Source organism: Copadichromis virginalis, linkage group LG23 (genome assembly GCF_057382275.1).
Source record: "Copadichromis virginalis isolate Kocher_CV1m ecotype Utaka linkage group LG23, C_Virginalis_male_GT1.1, whole genome shotgun sequence".
NCBI classification, from domain to species: Eukaryota; Metazoa; Chordata; class Actinopteri; order Cichliformes; family Cichlidae; genus Copadichromis; species Copadichromis virginalis.
In genome coordinates, this window is record NC_140639.1 from 24,778,352 (window position 1) to 24,797,116 (window position 18,765).

Genomic DNA, 18,765 nt, shown 5'->3' on the forward strand with positions numbered 1-18,765 from the left:
ATTGCTTTATCGACATATTGCCGATAAAGGTCAAAGGCAGAACCGGACGAACGTAGGCTTTTTTTCTGTTTTATTTCTGTTATGAAATAATATATATTTAATTTGATATATCCCTCACTTCAACCACTAGATGTCGCCAAAGTTTCACAAATGCCTGCCATGTGTGACCGTCTGTTGCTAATTATAACTTCATCTCATTATAAAATAACATCATTAATTAGTTAAAAGCTTATAAGTAAATATTAACTGAGGCAGTGTGTTTGCATTGAGTGAAGCAGAATATAGAAATGTGTTACAGCATGAAAAAAATAAATGTCATATGTTTACGGTTAGGTGTGTTGGACATTAGCCCACATTTTAGACTGACAGGTGCACCATCTACCTGTAATCAGTGCCGGGAGAGGAACAGAGGGAGGGGTACGTGTGTAAATGTGTCGGAGGGAGGGGGGGAGTTATGTAGTCTCCCATTGGGTGAACGTCCAGACAGGCGTACTAGACAGATTACTACCGCTGCCGAATACAGAAAGCAGTCTGAGGGCGCAGCAGCAGCAGCTTGGCCCTACCTGTCCTCCATTTGTGGTTTAAGGTGGAGGTAGAGGTGAAGGCGGCTGGTATTGTGGTCTTTTCGTGTGCTTTTCTTTGCTCCAATGGAGGCGGCCGTGCTGAACCCCGCGATCATGACGGAGGTGGACTGCAACAGCAACACCCTGAACGCCGAGCTGGAGGTGAAGAAGCTGCAGGAGCTGGTGCGCAAACTGGAGCGGCAGAACGAGCAGCTGCGCACCCGAGCCGGCGCCGGCGGATACTGCCTCCCCAGCCCGCTTCCCACCCTGCTGTGCCACTCGTCCTTGGGCTCGTTCTCCGCCCCCGAGGAGCCTTTCGACTATTTCCACCCGCACAGCGGCAGGGATGGAGCGGCTGCTGCTGCGAGGGAGGAGGACGACGAGGAGGAGGAGGAGGAGGATGCATCCGAGCCGTCGGTTCTGGACGAGCTGGAACTTCTGGATTTGAATTCCCTGAGCTGCTCAGAGGAGTCTGATGAAACCTGGTAAGTGCACACTGCATTTCCAACCATATGTTGCTCAGTCATGTAGTATGTGATTTCTAACTGAAATGTGGGATTTTAAAGCTTTGTTTTCAGCTGCTCCAGCCCTCTGCAGTGCCCCAACAAAGCCACACACACCTTGAAGTTAATCAGGCCCTACTTATGTGCTGCCACTTGCCTTTAAAGCTTCAGGGAAACACTTCTTGTGTTTTGCTGTGGAGTGGCTGCAGAGAGGACTAAATCAAATTAAGGAAGTGAAATTTTTTGCTGATTTTTGTCACAGCTTGTGAGGTGTTGTGCAAACTCATAAACAGGAAGTGACCCAGGGCTGCATTTAACTAATACAAGTGGTCATTTTTTTCACTTGTAGCGATAGATAGATAGATAGATAGATATGAATATGACAGATCTCCATGTGTGGGTGTGCACTCAGTCCCCTTCAGGTCACACTCTCACCTGATGTCAGCCGGGGTTTTAATCTATAATTCAGCTTCTTCCATGTTGCCCACAGAGCAGCAGCATCCGGGCTGTCAGAATAATCTGATCCACTCTGTTTGAGCCTCTTCCTTGCTTCTAAAAAGGCTTGACACCACCTTCAAACTGAGTGGGAGACAGATTTCTCTGACTCAGGAGGAAACGAGTTGGTGGCGCAAAAGGAACGATGGAGTCTGGAGTGCGATCTGTCAGGGACTGTGTGCTGAGAGATTATATATGTATGTCACAGCACTGAATTATCCAGATTGAGTTGGTTATCTGTATTCAACAGCTAAGAGTTGAGTTAAAAGAATAGGCACGTGATTAAGGCTAGATATGTAGTGAGGAGGATGTTGACATGAAACAGGAGAAGTTTTAAAAGAGGAAGATGGCATTAAGAGTAATATTTGTCTATATATTTTAATAGTCGCAAAGACACACTACCAGGTGTAATCGATCATGATGGGTAACAAGTTAACAGGCCTGTGTATGTAAATGCCTGACCACAGCTTCTTATGACAGAAAAGGAGGAAATTCTCATGTGGGCATTGTTAAGTACTGGTTTTAGATGTCTTTCAAGCACAAACTTGGGCAAAACAGTGGCAGTAATTTGTGTTTTCTTGTTTTGCCATCTCAAATGTGAGCTTTTACCGCTTTTCTCAGAGTTACACAAACACACTCTTTGGTTTTGAACTGTTTGTTGGGCAGTAACATCATCTCTACGCCCTGAAACATTAGGATGGACTACTTGGTTTATAGGCTAAATAAGTAAAGCTCCAGTTGGCTTTCAGAATGAATGAGCATTCAAGCACCTTACTACAGAGTAAGTCTTTGTTGACCTTTGAGTTTGGCTTTCCCAGATTTGTCCCCACCACAGTGTACACACTGTCCAGCTCTTTGTAGTCTCTTAAACTGCTCCCCTGATCATGTTTGGAAAGATCTGGGATTGGCCAGAGTCTCCTATCAGAGCTCATAGAAGTTGTAGAAGTCTAGTTCACTCTTGCTTCTCTTTCCAGGTTATATGTGTCATCAAAGGACCGCAGGTCGGAGACCACGAGCGACGCCCTCACACCGCTGCAGTGGTGCCGGCAGGCTCTGGACAGCCCCAAATCGGAGGTGGAGGCCGCCAGAAGGTCGCTGTCCCTCCGGCTAGAGCAAGGTGCGAGTCAACTGGTTTGTTTGTAATTTGTGTGTAGAGAAAACGACTCTGAGGACACAAGCCACATGATTAAGTTGCTGCTGGGAGCACTGCTGTAGCTACTGCTGCAAGAAAGATGATCAAGTCTGATATTTCTCTGAGTAGATGAGTGAAGAGTGGGAGTTTCTTCCTCATTAACTTGGAGTTCAGCCTGTGGGTGTTTCTCAAGACGGTTTCTCTTAATAAAATGCATCTTTATCTTGGGAGCATTTCAGAGCTTGAAGTCCCCGCAGTTCTGTTGTTCAGTGCACGCTAAAACCAAAGGCTGAGGCAGCGGATTAGTTTGCAGGGTGCCGCTCGCCTCCAGGCTATTTTAAAACTGATGTACACAGCTTTTAGTGTCTTGCCAAAAACAAGAGCGCTCGCTACCTCACACGCCCCTACTGTCTCTCACAACACAAATGCTGGCCAGGAGGAAGTGTTGGTGTTAGTTCGTACAGATCTTGCACACAGCACAGCTGCTGGCTTGTTAGAAAGAAATGTGTTGAGCACAAATACACTACACTGCAAAAAGTATTCACTCATCTGCCTTCACACACATCTGAACTTAAGTGACCTCCCATTCTTAGGGTTTGATATGATGTCAGCCCTTTGCAGACACAACAGCTTCAACTGAGGTTCAGGAGCGTTTATGGGAATTTTTGAACAGAAGTACAGTCGGATGAAGGCCTGGTTCACAGATTGCAATCGAATTAATCCCAAAGGTGTTCTGTCGAGTTGAGGTCAGGACTCTGTGCAGGCCAGTCAAGTTCTTCTACACCAAATTCTCTCCTCTGTGTCTTTATGGAGCTTGCTTGTACAAGCAGGCTAGCTGCTTGATTTTTATACACCTGTGACCACTAAAGTGATTGGAACACTTGAATTCAATAGTTTGTATGGATGAGTGAATACTTTTGGCAGTATAGTGTATTACTGATGAGATGAGTCCCTGGGTTCAGCAGATTAATTTGTCAACACTGGTTTTTGTTCAGTGTGGATGAATTCCTTAAAACTGTGTCAGCGTTTGAGCATGAGTTTCAAAATGACATGCAGACACATTTGAATCATTTATTTTTTCACACCAGTATGATAATACTGAGCAGGTACAAGCCCCACCCACTCGCTGTCAAAAGCTTCTGTTTGTGAGAACCATCCAACCAGAAGAAAGCTAGCTTTAAGGACATAATGAGATAAGAGGATTATTTTGATACTGTGAATCATGCAAAGCTGTACTAAGAATACAAATGCAGACATAGAAATTAATAGAAAAGCCCTCCCTTAAAAAAAAAAAAAAAAAAACAGCCCAGCTTCTCATTTACTTGAGCAATGTGTAATAATTCATTCAGTAATGAATAAGTAAAGACTCTTTACTTTAGATACGTCAGCACATCTGTGGGCAGCTGGGGCCTCGGCATGTCAGCATAAGAAAAGTGTAATTGCACTCCATTTATTTTTATTAATTTGTTGTTTTTGTTGTTAGTATTATTTTACAATGTTAATTTTTAGTTTTTCCAGCTGAAACTGTTCTTCCTGCTCTTGTGGCCATTTTCTGAGTTTGTATTGAGCGGTGTTGTGTTACAAGAAATTTTGTGCTATTGTATTTAGAAGGTTATTAATTAGGTTCCTTTTATGTCAAAACGTCACCTGTGCGATTGCTCTGACAATATGACGCCAAACTTCGTCTGCTCCAATATCTCTTTAAAATGAAATGCATACAGAAGGTCTTTGTTTTAGTTGCCTGTTTGAAATTAGCACAAAGCTGCCAGCAAACTGCGTGGGGTGGAGGAGAAGGAAAAACGTCACACTCTCTGTTTTGGTGATTGTGCCGTATGAACCAGTACAGGCAGAAAATATGAGCTTGTTCATCTCTGCTTTTGTTACCTGTTGAAAATCAAGATTGACAGCTGCTTGTTTGGCTTCTCAACTTACTCAGCTTGAGCAGCTTGTTTCTTGATCTTCATGTCTTGGATCGTGTATGAGAGAAGTTGTGTTCTCAGTGGTGGTTTACTGTTTGTGGACGGAACAGTTTGCTCAGTCCAACATTGCATGCATTAAAGTCGAACTAACGGCCACACAAAAGTTGTTGATATTTGTGTAGCTATTTTCTCTGTGCCATTTATTTTGGAGGAGCCATTAGCAAGAAAAGAGCTACCACTCATTTGTTTATCTTGCTAGTAAAATAAGAAATGGGTGCAGTTATTATATTGAAACATGTAAATACAGTATTTAAGGCAGAAACAGAGTTTGGACAACGAAATTTCAACTTTATTTGTATAGCAAATACTAAACAACTATAGGTGACAAAAGTGCTTTACATTGAACACAAAAATAAGGGACAATAGAAAAATAAAGTACTCTAAGGTAAAAGTACAATAAAATAGGAATGCACTGAGATGTTTGTTCACTGAAGTCTCATCAGAAATGGTCTCAAACGATCCACTGAAGTTCCAGATATTTTTCATAGATTCAAGAAAAGAAATGTTGTTGTCTGAAGGACTGGACTGAAAATGTGTGAAAAAGCAGCTATTGTCCAAAGAAACACTTTAGAAAACCTCTAGAACTGGTGACTCTTTAGAAAATGACAACGTCTGGCTCTTTGTAAGCAATATATAAAGAAACGAAGGTTGGTGCACTAAAGTGTTTTCCAGAATTTATCATGGTGATCCCCTTTTTTTACCAATATGAAGGCAGGGGCATGACATTTTTACCTAAATCCTGTTTAAAAAATGTATCTCACCCCTCAAAGTTGTTCAGATAAACCTGTGATGGTCAGACGGGAGGTGTTTGGACTGATATGCAAAGACGCAGCAGTAATGTGCTAGAGCACAAGTGTAACGTGACACTGCATTTGTTTAATCAGCTTAAGAAGCAGGAGACATTTCCTGTGAGAGGTGAAATCTCAGCAGGTCTGGAGATGAATGGAAACAGCTGGCAGCACAGTCACTAGCGCTCTTTTTAAATGATCCACTTTTTAAAGCCAGTAAGATAAGCAGTCACCTCAGTAATGCTTCCTAAGTACTCTGTGGTCACGGTGATCAGTCTGAGGTCGGCTCACCTTCATCCATGCACTGCAGGGCTCAGCAGTCCGTCGGCACTTCTTAGGCAGATCAGGCCCAGGTCAGCTGACCTGCGTGTCTGTCATAATTACAGCCGTCGCTTAGCGATACTGAGCAACCGGAAAAGATCTGAGCAAGTAAAACAGGAAGTTGGTGTAAATATACCAGCAGGTTAAAGCAAGGAGCAGACCAGTGGATCGATGGCAGTGGTGAGGCCGCCGCTTGGCTTAGTGTTGTCATGGTTACCTCATGGGTCTGTAAAAATGGATTTCGTGTTTGGAGTTTATCGACAGGTGACCTGGAAAAAGCAGATCAGGATCATCAGTCCTGATGTCCGTGTGCTTATCAGAGTCCTCATCAAATCGATGGGTCTCTTTGTAGTTTTGTGTGTGTGTGTGTGTGTGTGTGTGCGCAAGATGGGGCTGCTTGTGAAGTGTGAGTGGAGGCGACAGCTCCCACGGCCTCAGCTGAACAGGCAGCTTAACGCCCGCAGCCTTTAATGAGGCGAGATGGAGCTCCACTCACCTGCGTGGGCGCGCTCGTCTGCATACGATCCCGCTCAGCCTCCACATACTTAGAAATCAAGTAATTATGTGCAGAGTTAAAGTCAAAGAAATACTTCACTTACACTGCAATTTTGCTTCCATCAAGGGCCGGCTGTTGGTGTAGAAAGGCTAATCTTCACACTGTAACCGCAAAGCTTGCAGAAAGAGCAACATTGAATTTAATCTTGTTAGATGCGCAGAGTGGAGATTCACCAACGCAATCCAAAAATTCACTGTGACAGTAATGTTTTTGATTAAATCAATTAATAAAGAAAGGAGGCAAGATTTAAAGCCTGCATGTATGCCTGTTCTTTGTGCAAAAGCATCCCCCGCCTCCTTATGCAGTTTCAGCAAGTCTCTAATGGTATCATGCCATCATTAAGTCAAAGTTTAGGTTTGCCAAGGCAAATAATTGGTGCTCATGTTTGGTGCTATTGAAAAGTGCCTTGAATCTGTTTTCTTTCTAGTGACCAGCCAGGATCAACACATGGTTGCAAAAGAGGGCCCAGCTGTCTGGTTGCTAAGCACTTTTCCTGCTGAATTTATGGTGCCAGTCTCTAGGTGGCCATGTTTGATATGACTATAACGCACAATCAAGTAAGCTACGACTTCACATTCAAAGTCTGACATATCCTGATGCTACAGTCACACAAAGGAAACCGGTCGTGGGAGACAAAGTTGTTGCTACTGTGCTACTGCACTGAACTTGTGATCGTGTTGCCTTTTGAAATGGTCATTTTGAAGACGGGGACCATGTCTGAAACCACTCGTAGTCAGCTGCCGTCTTCAAAGCAACATTGGTGTGTCAAGACGGCCATAAAACAACAACAAGAGGTCGATAAGGGTTGGGAACTGCATGACAACTTGACCTCATTGTTGCTATACAGTGATTAATTGCACTAAACTGGCAAAAGTTACAAATCTGAATGCATGGAAATTCACATTCACGACTTGAATTCAGAGACCAGCCCAACTCACAAATCTGAAACAGGAAGTCCTCCACAAATAGTGACGTAGTTGCTGCAGGATGACAATTTAACTGTAAAATGACATGGTGCTCGGCAGCGTGGCTTTGATACAGGAATACAACCGGTCGGAAACCAGATGTCACTTTGAACTTTGGGTTATTCTGAGCATCTAACAGAACAAATTGTGGTTTAATCAAGATCAAATAGCCCCTCCCTCTGTTAGATTTTCTTCATTTTCCTCATCTTTATGATGACATCAGTAGGAAACATCATGAATTGGTCATCTCAGGCACAGAAGCCACCTGCTTTTAATCTTGTGCGAGGAAGAGCTAACCTCTTGTCTTGTTTCAGAGAGGATGATCTGAAGGCCTAGAATCAGATAAAATGAGGATTATTTTGAACTGTGACTCATGCAAAGCTACTCTGTTCAAGTCTTGGTGTAGCAGCCAGAACTCGATACTTGTGAATTTCATTACAGCATATCTTTTCGGCCACACTTGGTTTGTAGCAAGTTACTTCCTGAGAGCCATGTTGCCAGTTAGACACATTTCTACGGTAACTCAGGCTTGTTTTAGATGGGCTGAGTGCGAGTGCTGACAAACAAATCTTAAGGAATATTGCAGCTGCTGTGATCACTGTGCTGGAGTGTCACCTCTGCATTGCTGATCACATGCTAACCTTCCATGTGCTTTAAACTAGCCTCCGTTGCAGTCTCAGTATTTGGGTCACAGAGTTCGACTCCCTGACTCGGCTGCATCCTCTGAAGTTGCCTCGGCTGTGCACCTTGTTGCATCAGAAGCAGTTAAACCTCCACTCGACACACTAACCATCCTCTGCAGAGGAATCCTCCCACCAACTTGGCCCACTAGCTCTCTCTCCCCCACCCGAGGTTTGCCGTGATGAAATGAAGAGCTGTTGCCATAGCAACGGTGTACATGAAAGGTTCGTAGCTAAATGCTTTTATATTCACATTGACAGGTAAAGGAGAGAAAGATTTCCCTCGCATCTCTGTGCGGACACCAGCCTTACTCGCACACCTTTTAAATAATACAAGCAGTATTTTCTTTTATTCACCTCTGATTCCAAAAGTGTGTGTGTGTGTGTGTGTGTGTGTGTGTGTGTGTCTCAAAGCTGTCATGTTTCTTCTTTCTATGAATAGTATTTGTGTGAGAGGCGCACAGCACCAGGTACAGCTGCATTGTGTGAGCGTCTCTGTTGTGTTGAATCCTGCTTTGTCCTCGGCGCTGAGCTGCTGAATAGAGCAGTCGGTGACAGACACCGCTGGTGAGGTAGCGGCTGCACGGCGCTGCCCTCGTGCACAAAGACGTCTGTGATGTCTGGCTTTGTGTGGTTATTGTCTTTTTATCTCTGATTTTGAGCTGTAAAGAACAAAAGAGTCGAACTGATGGTGATTTTTTTTTCCCTTTTTTTTAAGTCCCATAGAATATTCACTGATGGCATTTAAAGAGACATTACACCCAAAAATGTTAACATGTTTCATTTTGGATGCTTGCTGGTGTGAAGTACCAATTCATTGTGAGGAAATGAGGACTACGGCTCATTTACACTCTAGTTTGTCCTTTATTCCCACTCCTGCACTCATTGATGTAGCGCTATCGAGGCACAGGTGGAGTAAAAGGACATTAATCGAGTTGGCAACAAGTCGTTACTGTAAGTGAAATAAAAGCTTCTCAGTGATGTCCTTCTAGTTTCTACGTCTACCCGACTCTGAGCTTAAAATGTTACAGTCAGTCGTTTTTAACAGAAAAACAATAATATTATGCTCATAAATATATATTTATAAGTGCATAATTATGTATTCCGACAAACTGTGTTCTCAAACTTAGAATTAATCTGTTAAAAATACGTAGGTGCAGGTTTGTCATATTGGCCCGCCACCTTGAACACACTGTTCAGTCTTGTTTTATGTATGTAGCTAGAGACCGGTCACATACGAGAAGAGAAGTCATAGACAAATTTTAATTCATTTCTGCAGCTTCAGAGTTGAGATATGATAAAGTACTGTCATCTGAGAAGGGTTCCTTATTTGCAAAAGCAGCGAAAAAGTGTCTCAAAGAGTCACCAGCTAATGATAAGGTCAAGTGACCTGAAAACTTTTTATCTGACAAAGAGTCTGACTTCATTCTCACATCATAGTCTGACAGATGTGTGGTAAGTCTAACAATGCTAGAGCTACCCTCAAGGTTTCGCTAACGGAGGTTAACGCCGGCTAAAAGAGGCTTACGGCAGCTAACACTGGCAAAAATGATTAAATCAGCACTTATTGGCAGAAAAGTTCAGATATCTGTTCCAAATAACGGATGTGTATATCCCTATATTAATGAAATATGATCTGTTCAAAATAAAAATGTTTTTGTATGTTAGGAAATCTTTTTCATTTTATACAAGATTGATGTAAAATTTGCACTGCAAATAAAAGCAAATGTGTTTATCTGAAATTAGTCAAAGAGATTCTCCAAAAGATTTTTACTAAAATATTATTGGGCAGTTGGAGCTGTATGATGGAACTTCACTTTTATATAGAGACAGAACCAAAATATGAACTATCGACGGAAGTGAGTGAAATCAAATGTTAATGTGTATTAATTCTAACAAGCTGCTGCATATTCTCAGTATTGGCCTTTGCTACATGGTCCTGAACAGTCTAGCAACATGTTTGATCTTCCCATCATTCATGTAATATGGGAATGTTTTTATTTAAATAAATGAGTTTGTCAGCTCAGTAACTTCCACTGATCAGTGGTGTCAGACTAATTTTACATTGTGGGCACCATCCAGCCCAATTTGATTTTATGTGCGCTGGACCAATGAAGTTACAGCATTGCCTCATCGATAAACATGTCTACCTGCCAGTTGTTTCCCTCATAGCATGAAAACTCTTTCCCTTCTTCCATATTTAACACCCTTTGTCCAATAAATTCCAGCCTTGCCTCTCTAACTTTGTCTCCAAAGTTGGGTGTTGGAATACTAATGGTAAAGAACGCCTACATTTCTACCTACTTTGGTGTGGTATGCCATTCCTTGGGTGAAGTCTTTTGACATATTGTGCTTTTGACAAGTACAATATTTTGTGCAAGTATCCTTCTACTTTCCAAGTGTCACATTTTCTAAAGCTGTCCACTGGGTCAGTTTGGTGGCCCAGTTCTGTCCCCTGGACCAGATGTTTGACTTGACACCCCTGCACTGAAAGCATGAATGGTGCATGTACTAAAAACTACTTCATCCTTTGGGATAATGCACACTTAATGTGAAACCATAGTTTATATAAAAGTATAATAAATAAAAAATATAAATTTTTTTCTTTTTGGGGTGGGGGGGGGGGGTAGTTTTTGTTAGATGGGTCGATGTACTCACATGGAGGTGGCTTGTTTATCAAGAGGTAGTCACTCCTTAAGTCATTATTACCAGAGTATCCACTACTAAATACTCTGCTTTTTATCATTAATTTCTCTATATTGGACTAACATTTATAAAGTAAACCTGATCTTGTATTAAATTAGACTTGAAACCAATGTTTAAGACTATAAATGTAAATTTACTAAGTAAATAAAGTGAGCAGTTGGGCCACTTTCCCCTTAGACTTCTAGATAAGCACACTTGCTCTGTTGTGCACTCCTGAATATTCACAAATTCCAATAATTATGCTGAAAAGAGCAGAAATCTTATAAACACACTGTCCTGTGTGTGTGTGTGTGGGTGTGTGTGTGTGTGTGTGTGGGTGGGACTTTCTTTTGTTTCTTTATCCGCCCACAGCTTTTAGTTGGTGTGTCATGTCTGACAGGGAAACGTAACAGTTTGTATTAAACATATGCTAACTCTGTGCTTGTTTTCTCCCTCCTTCAGTCTCCAGGTGGCGTAGCTCCCTGTCCAGCCCCTCTCCTTCCTCCTCTCCCGGTCCTCCTCTGAGTCGAGTTGCTGGAGTGTCTCCTATCAGTGCTTCCCCTCCAACCAAGCCCTGCTCCACTCCTCAGCCGTCTGAAAGACACGGTACCAATGTTTTATCTTTTTTCAAAGCTGGCCTGGGACTTAAATTTCCTCGAGTACTGTCCAGATTTGAACATCAGTGCAACTTTCACTCATGAATCAGCTGTCTGTCACATCTTTTTCTCCCAAAACTGGCTTCCCCTCCCTCTGTGCCTCAGTTCCTTCCCTCTCCTCCCCGCTCCACCCTCTCCTCCATCGGACTCTCAGTCCCATCGGGAAGGAGCTCTCCCCCGTAGCTGAGAGGACTCCCACCTTCCTCCCTCACCCGCTCACCCGAAGTAAGCCTTCCTTTGCTGCTCTTCTTAAAAGAACATGTTGATTCCTTACAAACATTAAAAATTTAATACGTATTGTAACCAGAATACGAATGTGCCGGGGGAGGAAAAAACTGGGTCATGCTCAAGCTTTTTATACATTATTCCAAACATTCCCTCCTGTAGGAAGTTGAAATTGAAGAATATATTTTCATCGCAGCCTTTTTTTTTTTTCCTCTGCCCTGCTTGTTGCTCGTTATAAGACTACATTTCACTGCTGCACATGAATCCTGTTTGAAGGCAAAGTGGATTCAAGTGCATTATTAGCAATGGAAAAAACGACGTTCCAGACACAGGAGAGGGCGAAGCGGCAGGGAATAAAACTGCTCAGCCCTGAAGGGAGCGAGCTCACATCCTGAGCAATGTAGCTCAGAAATAACTGCTGGGGGGTCTAAGTAGTGGTGGTGGGTGTTTGCCCAAAGCTTATTTCCATGACACTGGCTTTAATGAGCCTTTTTCTCGTGCTCTCCTAAACGGGAACCTCCCTGCCCTCCTCTGTGCCACCAATGTGTTCGGGGCTGTCAAATGGGCTCTGTGCTGGGCTCAGTCAACCCAGGGTTTGTTCATTTATCTATAAGCACGCTTTCAAGAAAGAGGCACGATTGGCAGCGTCTTACCGATGAAAGCTTGGATAAAGCTACAATACTGGAAAAATATGAAAAGGTTAAACACACTATGGCAGCTGAAGCACTAAATGTGATAGTTAGATGCTTTATTGGTCCCACAAGGGAAATTATTAATATTACAGCAGCAGGATAAGGAATAAAAATAGTCAACAACAAATAATCAAGATGGATAAAGTGCCACAGTTGCGTAGTGAGAACTTGTATTGTGAGACTGCAGCAGTTTTACATAAACAGTGAAAACAAGGGAAATGAAAAGACTGATGTGTAAGAGAGTAGCACAGATTGTATTAATACATAATATGTACACTATAAATCTAAAACGGCTCCAAGAATGTGTGAAGGCTTTTACACACTGAAAGCATTTAGAAAAACGATGCGAAATTCCCAATTTTTCATATGCAAGTGTCTCATAACGTTTAAATGCACCAAAAGCTCTGCATTGCATGAGTCATGGTGAAGTGAGATTGAGCTGGTCCTGATGTTTCTAAACAAGAAAAGGAAGAAACTGAGATTGTGGGTTCATCCGGTTCTCATGAGCAGGCGACAGCAGGGACGCTTTAATGGTTTGATCCGGGAGCTGAAGTTGTATCACAGCTGCTTTAGTACTTATTTCAGGATGTCAGTGAGGCATTTTGAACTGTTGTTGGGAGAGTTGGGTCTAGATGTTGGGGAAACGATTTGAGAGAGCCGATTAACCCCGGAGCAACGTCTGCTGTTTCCATCTCATTGTGTAGTTGGTACCGGTGCACGTTTTGGAGCTACGACCACAAATGCAGTGATCCGATTGATCATATCTGTTTATTCGCATGTGAAAAGTCTCAAAAATCGAGATTGATTCAAAAAATGAATGCCAAAAAATTCCTCCTACGAAATTTTGTGATCGGTGTGAACGACTGTTTAAGAGTAGATGAGTCTGAAAAATAATTTTAAAGGCCTTAGAACAGAAATGTGTCTTATTCTCAACAGGTGTGTTCTCCTCATTGTACAGTTTCATGGAGAAATTCCACCATCAGCTGTAAGTTTTGGTATTGCTAAGAGGAAGCTTTTAGAAACCACAGCAGAACCACATAAAGTTGCAGATCGGGGAACTGATTGCTGACTTGTAACCGCGGAGCTCCAAACCTCCTCTGGCATTAACATCAGCACTAAAGCTGTGTGACAGGAGCTTCATGGCCTCATTTCTATGACCAAACAGCTCCTGTAGGTGGTGCAGCCCGTTTGGTGTGTACTCTACCCACTGAAGGAACAACCACTTAGCCCTGGCCTTTTATTAAAAGCACCTCTGATCTAAACTGCACAGCAACAATATTCTAAAACTTCACTGCGATAGTTTTAATGAGGCTTTATTTATAGAGTGCTTCCCTGAAGGCATGTTACAAATTACTTCACACAAGAAAATATGACAAACTCATCGACCTGAAGGAGGGAACAAAAACCTATTATGGGATTTGTTTTACCTGAAGAAGCTGACCGTTGACCTACCTGAGCTTGTGCCCAAAGTGGAAGTGAAGGAAATGTCATTTGTGCTGATCTCAAAAGTCTCACTTGTCTATCCAGAGAAACCTGTGTCACTCAGCACAAACCACAGACATTTTTAATGTTCCTTTCTTGATTGGTAGGAGTTAATTTCAAAGATTCAGAGACGGCCCGCGTTAAAGAAGCTCGTAAAGGTGCAGAAATCCTGGCCTGTGTGAGTCAAATAAGACTAAAGTAATTAGAATAATGGCACTGATGGAAGGGATTACTTTATAGAGCAGTCGCAGGGAGCAGATATCAGGCAGATCGTTAACTGTGAAGAGGTTTTTGTAACCTCGGGCTTAATATTTCTGCCTCACTGCTGCCTAATGGGCTCTAATTCTGTGAGCCGAGCATCGCCCTCCATTAGTCCGGACCCCTCATCTTTATGTGGAGGACGCTCTGAAGAGTGAAGGGTACTTCTCTCATCGGAGCAGTCCTGCCTCATTTGTTTAACTGTGCAGCATGAAGTGAGACATCGGAGAGGAAAGTCTGACTTCTTGGGTCTTGTTTTTACTTGAAGGTCGCAGCCTGCGGCGCTCCACCCTCAGCCCGCAGTCGTCCATGGACAGCGACCTGGGAGCATCTGAGGCAGAGGATGACTCCATTGCTCTGGGATACAAGCTGCAGGACCTCACTGATGTCCAGGTTATGGCCCGGCTGCAGGAGGAGAGTAAGTAGCAGGACCTCCGTCTGCACCCTGACTGCACTTCCTGATTTTTGATTTGAGTTGTAGACTGTTGGTTAGTTGTTTGCTCCGCCTGCCAGAGTGCTTAAAATGCACTATAAATCTGAATCTTTATACAGAGAGAGATGTTTCTGAAATGATTTCAGGACAGTAGAAATCATTCTGGCTGTTTGGTCACTTTTTTATGGTTATCTGTGTCATTTGAGCCAACTCACTTCTCCTGCTGTCCGTCTGTCTATCCCTACTGTCCCCCCCCCCTCCTAATAATTTAACATATGGCACCAGATCTCAGAGCCCATCGCTACTTCAGCTTCATTAACCCCAGGAGGTGATGACTGTGTGTGTGCGTGTGCGTGTGTGGTGGGTGTTTTGCACGCTGGTCCTCATATTTCGCTCCCCCAGGTCTAAGGCAGGACCTCGCCAGCACCTCATCCGTCCTGGCCAACCGCCGCAGCCAGAGCTTGACCTTCCAGCTCAGCCAGCTCAGCGCCGGTCCCGACCTGGAGGAGGAAGACGAGGAGGACGACGAAGACTACGGTCTCCTGCCGCCACCACAGCCACGCCTCACCCGCCTGCCCCACTCCCACACTTTCTCCAGCATCCGAGACTGGCGAAGAAGCACCAGTTCCCTGTGCACCCCTCCTTCCACCCCCTCCACCCCCCCGTACCCTTCCGCTGGGTTCGCCGTTCAACCTGCGCTCCAAGCCCAGTCTCAGGGTCTTGGGCTGGGGCTGGGAGTGGGCAGCACCTGCGCAGCCGAGCAACAGTGCTTCAGACCAGGTTCAGGTGAGGAAAGGGGGAAACTCGATCTAAATAAAGAAACAAGGCTGTTGTGCGGAATTATCAAGGAACAGATTCCCTTTCAGCTCATTCTTCTGGTCTTCTGCTTCCTGAGAGACCAGAAGAATAGCTGGTGTTAGTGAAACTTTCATGAAAGTGGATCTAACACTTTTGATCTCAGACACTTAAACTCTAATACGTTGTGAGAATGTAATCAAATTGTAAGTGACTTTTAAGGACACTCGAGCCTAACATTAGCTTATAACAATATCAAAAATGAATGTCTATGAGAATATACATGTACAAATCTCTCTCTCTCTCACACACACACACGCTACTCCAAATTTATGAGTATATCACCTCTTTTCTTTTCTTTTCTTTTGTCTATTAAATAAGCTGAAAGCATGACTGTACCTTTAATCTCAGAGTGTAGTCCTTTAATGAGGATGAACCAAAGCCTGATTTTAAGAATCTGGCACTAGAAGGTATTTCCATCCATCAGCAGACATGGATTAAAACTACTGATGATCTTTTGATAGAATCAGCACCTATTAATGCTTTGAAGAGTACTAATATAAATTATCTCTGTGTTTATGTTTTGTGCGTGTGATATTTGTGTGTATTGCTGTGTACGTGTATGACGTTGGACATGTTGTTTTGGGGGGAAAACTTCATCATGGCCTCCAGCCGAATATGAGAGTAAGTCAATAACATGGTTCAGTATATCTAACCTCATACATCATCTCTGAACATTAATTTGAGTATTTTTTTCTTCTAATTGTGAACCTCGCCCCTTTAACACTGTGACGGTGTCTCGGTCCTGACCTCGCTGATGCTCTACCTGCTTCATAAACTCTTTCTAATCCTCTTGTACAACTGCTCTTAAAGCTCTCGGGCTGGCATGTGTTTCCATTTTGAGGCGGAGACTCCGAGAGTTTGATGGGATTACAAGTTAGGAGTGTATATCTGACTGTGGGGGGCTGGAAACTGTTAGCAGTATAAAGAAGATCAGAGGCTGCTTTGAGGCATCTTTAAAAATAGTTCAGCATCTGAAGGTTTCTATTTGTCTCTGTGTTTTTGTTTGGAAGCTTCTCTGTTTGCAGACTCTGCAGATAACTTTATTAATCTGGCCTGGCGCAGCTCTGGACGCCTTAAATCTGTTGGCTGTTTTTGTCTGTGTTAGATAAGCTGCGGAGAAGCATGCCTAACCTTGTCAGAGCTCCCAGCATGCCCAGTGTGCCCATACCAGCCAATCCCAGTGCTTCCCCTTCTTTGCTTCGTAACAGCCAGAGCTTTGATTCGTCCAGCGGACTGGCTCGACTGCAGTCCTCCAGTAAGACGCTGCTTGTCTTCTCTAATTAAAGGGACAGCTCACCCAAAAATTCATTCGCCTTGAAGGCGCCGCCAGCCAAGTAAGTTTACTAACTTCAGTTTGTCTCCTCTCGTCTTCAGTCCCCTCTCCAGGCCAACTCCAAAACAGAGTCCAGAGTGTCGGGAACTTCACCTCATTGTCACGGCCACCTCTGAAGGCCACTGCCTACGTCAGTCCCACTATCAAGGGCTCCGCCTCCATGCCCACCTCCATCAGTCTCCAGTCTCTTAATCTGAACAGCAGTGGGGGGGGTGGGGCCAACAGCGGGATCCCTTTGCTTAGTAAACCTGCAGGGACACCCACCACCTCAAACACTGCACGCAGCAGCCTGCCCCGCCCTGCCTCCTTTGTTGGTACCACAAGCTCCACCCCCCGCAGCAAGGTGGCCCAACCAGCACGAAGGTAAACTTTAAAAAGAAGGTGTGTGTGTGTGTGTGTTTGCTTGCACAATCTGAAGTAACACAAACCTACCTCATTGGACTATAGTCAGTAAATGTGTAAAATAATGGATTACTTTTTAAAAATAAAGAGTACTGTGTAATTTGTTCATTTGAAGCAACAACTCTCATCAAACACTGATGTTGCTGCACTCTCCCTGGAGCACATGGTATTAGATTCATTTGGACTCACACTAAAAGTTTGAAATGAGGCAAAGCACCGAGTGTTACTCGTCATCCACACCGCACTGGTGGGGTTCCTGAGACATGTGGCTCCAGCGAATGTCTGTTAGATTTACCTGTTGTGGAACATCATGTCTTTGTCTGTCCTCTGACTTTAGTCGTCCTCCTGTTCCCTCAGTTTACTGACTCCTCCAAAGAGCTTGTCCACCTTCAGTGCCCTCCGCGACAGCACCTGGCGAGACGGCTGCTACTGATGGACGTGACGTTTGCGGCGGCGCAGTAGTGGCAGCAACACCCCGCTGGTTGGGGCGACTCGCTGCGCTTCAGCATCAAGGGTTTTTTTTTGTTTTTTTGTTTTTTGCCCGTGGAGATGCTGAAAGGTTTCTGACCAAAAAAAGTGACTGTTGATGACCTTAAATCTGAGATCCTGCATAGAAAGGTCGGCCGAGGGTCTTTGTGAACCGATCTCTCAGAGTCTATGCAGAATTTCTTCGGGGAAGTCGGGTTTTCTTAATCTGCGTTTGCACGTCAGCCCTTGAATTCACTGACTGCTTCACAATCGACGAGTGTGGTCTGTGCCAAGGGGGCGCTGTTCCCTGCTGCTCTTGTGCAATAAACCGCTGGCTGATGGGTACCAGTAATACTAACCCGCTGAAGAGGGCTGCCAGTTTGTTTGGTTTTTTTAATGAGCCTCGTGATGCTGTGTGTGTTTGTTTATATCACATTTATTTTGAATAAATAAATAATTTTGACTAATCAGGAGATTTTTCCCTGTGGCAACGAGCGCCCACAATGCTGCTAAAGTTTAATCAGTCCCTGTGCATTTGGGTACAATTACTCCAGTTTTTACAATAAACGTAATAAATGACGTATTCGTGTACAAATCTAACTATTAAGTGTGCATACATATATATTAATTGATCCGATATTTGATTTTAAACGTGACGCTTGACCAAAATATCTGAATGTTTACACAAGTTTTGTGCATATTAACACTTTAAAACTGTCTGACCAATAAGAGGAAACGGTTCTTGTTGCACTTTTGTATAAAATCTCTCAACTTTGTTTCTTTTTTGTTCTGTTTACTAACACTTGCACTTCTTTTTTTAATATATCTGTATTTGATTTTATGGATTTAAAGTGAGTAAACGGCTGTTAGTAAAACGTTCTGGGGATGTTTCACAGTTAACACGCAGCCTAATGTAGCACCGTCTGTTTGTAATATTTGACCACGGCACATTTCACAAAACCCTGACACTTTTGTTACTGTGATAGACCGAATGAGTGAGCATTTTAATAAAATATTCTAAATTAAAGCTGTTTTTATGTTTGCATGAGTGAAACACTGTAACAAAGTGGAGCAGACTTCTTCAGCATCACTTAAATTGTGGAAATGGTCAACGCTGCCACCTAGTGGTATAATATTTTAATGGCCCCGGCGGGGGTTTGACTCCACTGAACGGCTACATTGAGGTACCCCCTGAGTAAGGTACCGTCCCTACACACTGCTCCCCGGGCGCTGCATTGGTGGCTGCCCACTGCTTCACACCACCACCATTAACAGGTTCAGCTCATGGTGT

At 43.6% G+C, this 18,765-nt stretch overlaps 1 protein-coding gene across 3 annotated transcripts; it reads left to right on the top strand.

Annotated features, from left to right (window-relative positions):
• The first annotated feature begins 467 nt into the window (after positions 1-467).
• Positions 468-18,495, top strand: LOC146680951 (SLAIN motif-containing protein 1-like). Of its 3 annotated transcripts, XM_085448661.1 has the most exons (10): positions 468-1,048; positions 2,536-2,678; positions 11,130-11,273; positions 11,429-11,548; positions 14,249-14,398; positions 14,816-15,199; positions 15,881-15,892; positions 16,377-16,526; positions 16,646-16,967; positions 17,364-18,495. In XM_085448661.1, the coding sequence occupies exons 1-10, from the start codon at positions 648-650 to the stop codon at positions 17,437-17,439; spliced, it is 1,902 nt and encodes a 633-aa protein (XP_085304787.1). In that variant the 5' UTR covers positions 468-647; the 3' UTR covers positions 17,440-18,495. The 3 variants fall into 3 exon arrangements, with proteins under 3 accessions (XP_085304787.1, XP_085304789.1, XP_085304788.1); XM_085448663.1 differs by lacking the exon at positions 16,377-16,526; XM_085448662.1 differs by lacking the exon at positions 15,881-15,892.
• The last annotated feature ends 270 nt before the right edge of the window (positions 18,496-18,765 follow it).

Excerpts from the sequence above, each read along its gene's own strand:
- LOC146680951 (XM_085448661.1), top strand. The coding sequence starts at position 648 with ATGGAGGCGGCCGTGCTGAACCCCGCGATCATGACGGAGGTGGACTGC. Across the intron at positions 11,274-11,428 it reads TCAGCCGTCTGAAAGACACG|TTCCTTCCCTCTCCTCCCCG; the intron begins GTACCAATGTTT and ends TCTGTGCCTCAG. Across the intron at positions 16,527-16,645 it reads GGCTCGACTGCAGTCCTCCA|TCCCCTCTCCAGGCCAACTC; the intron begins GTAAGACGCTGC and ends TCTCGTCTTCAG.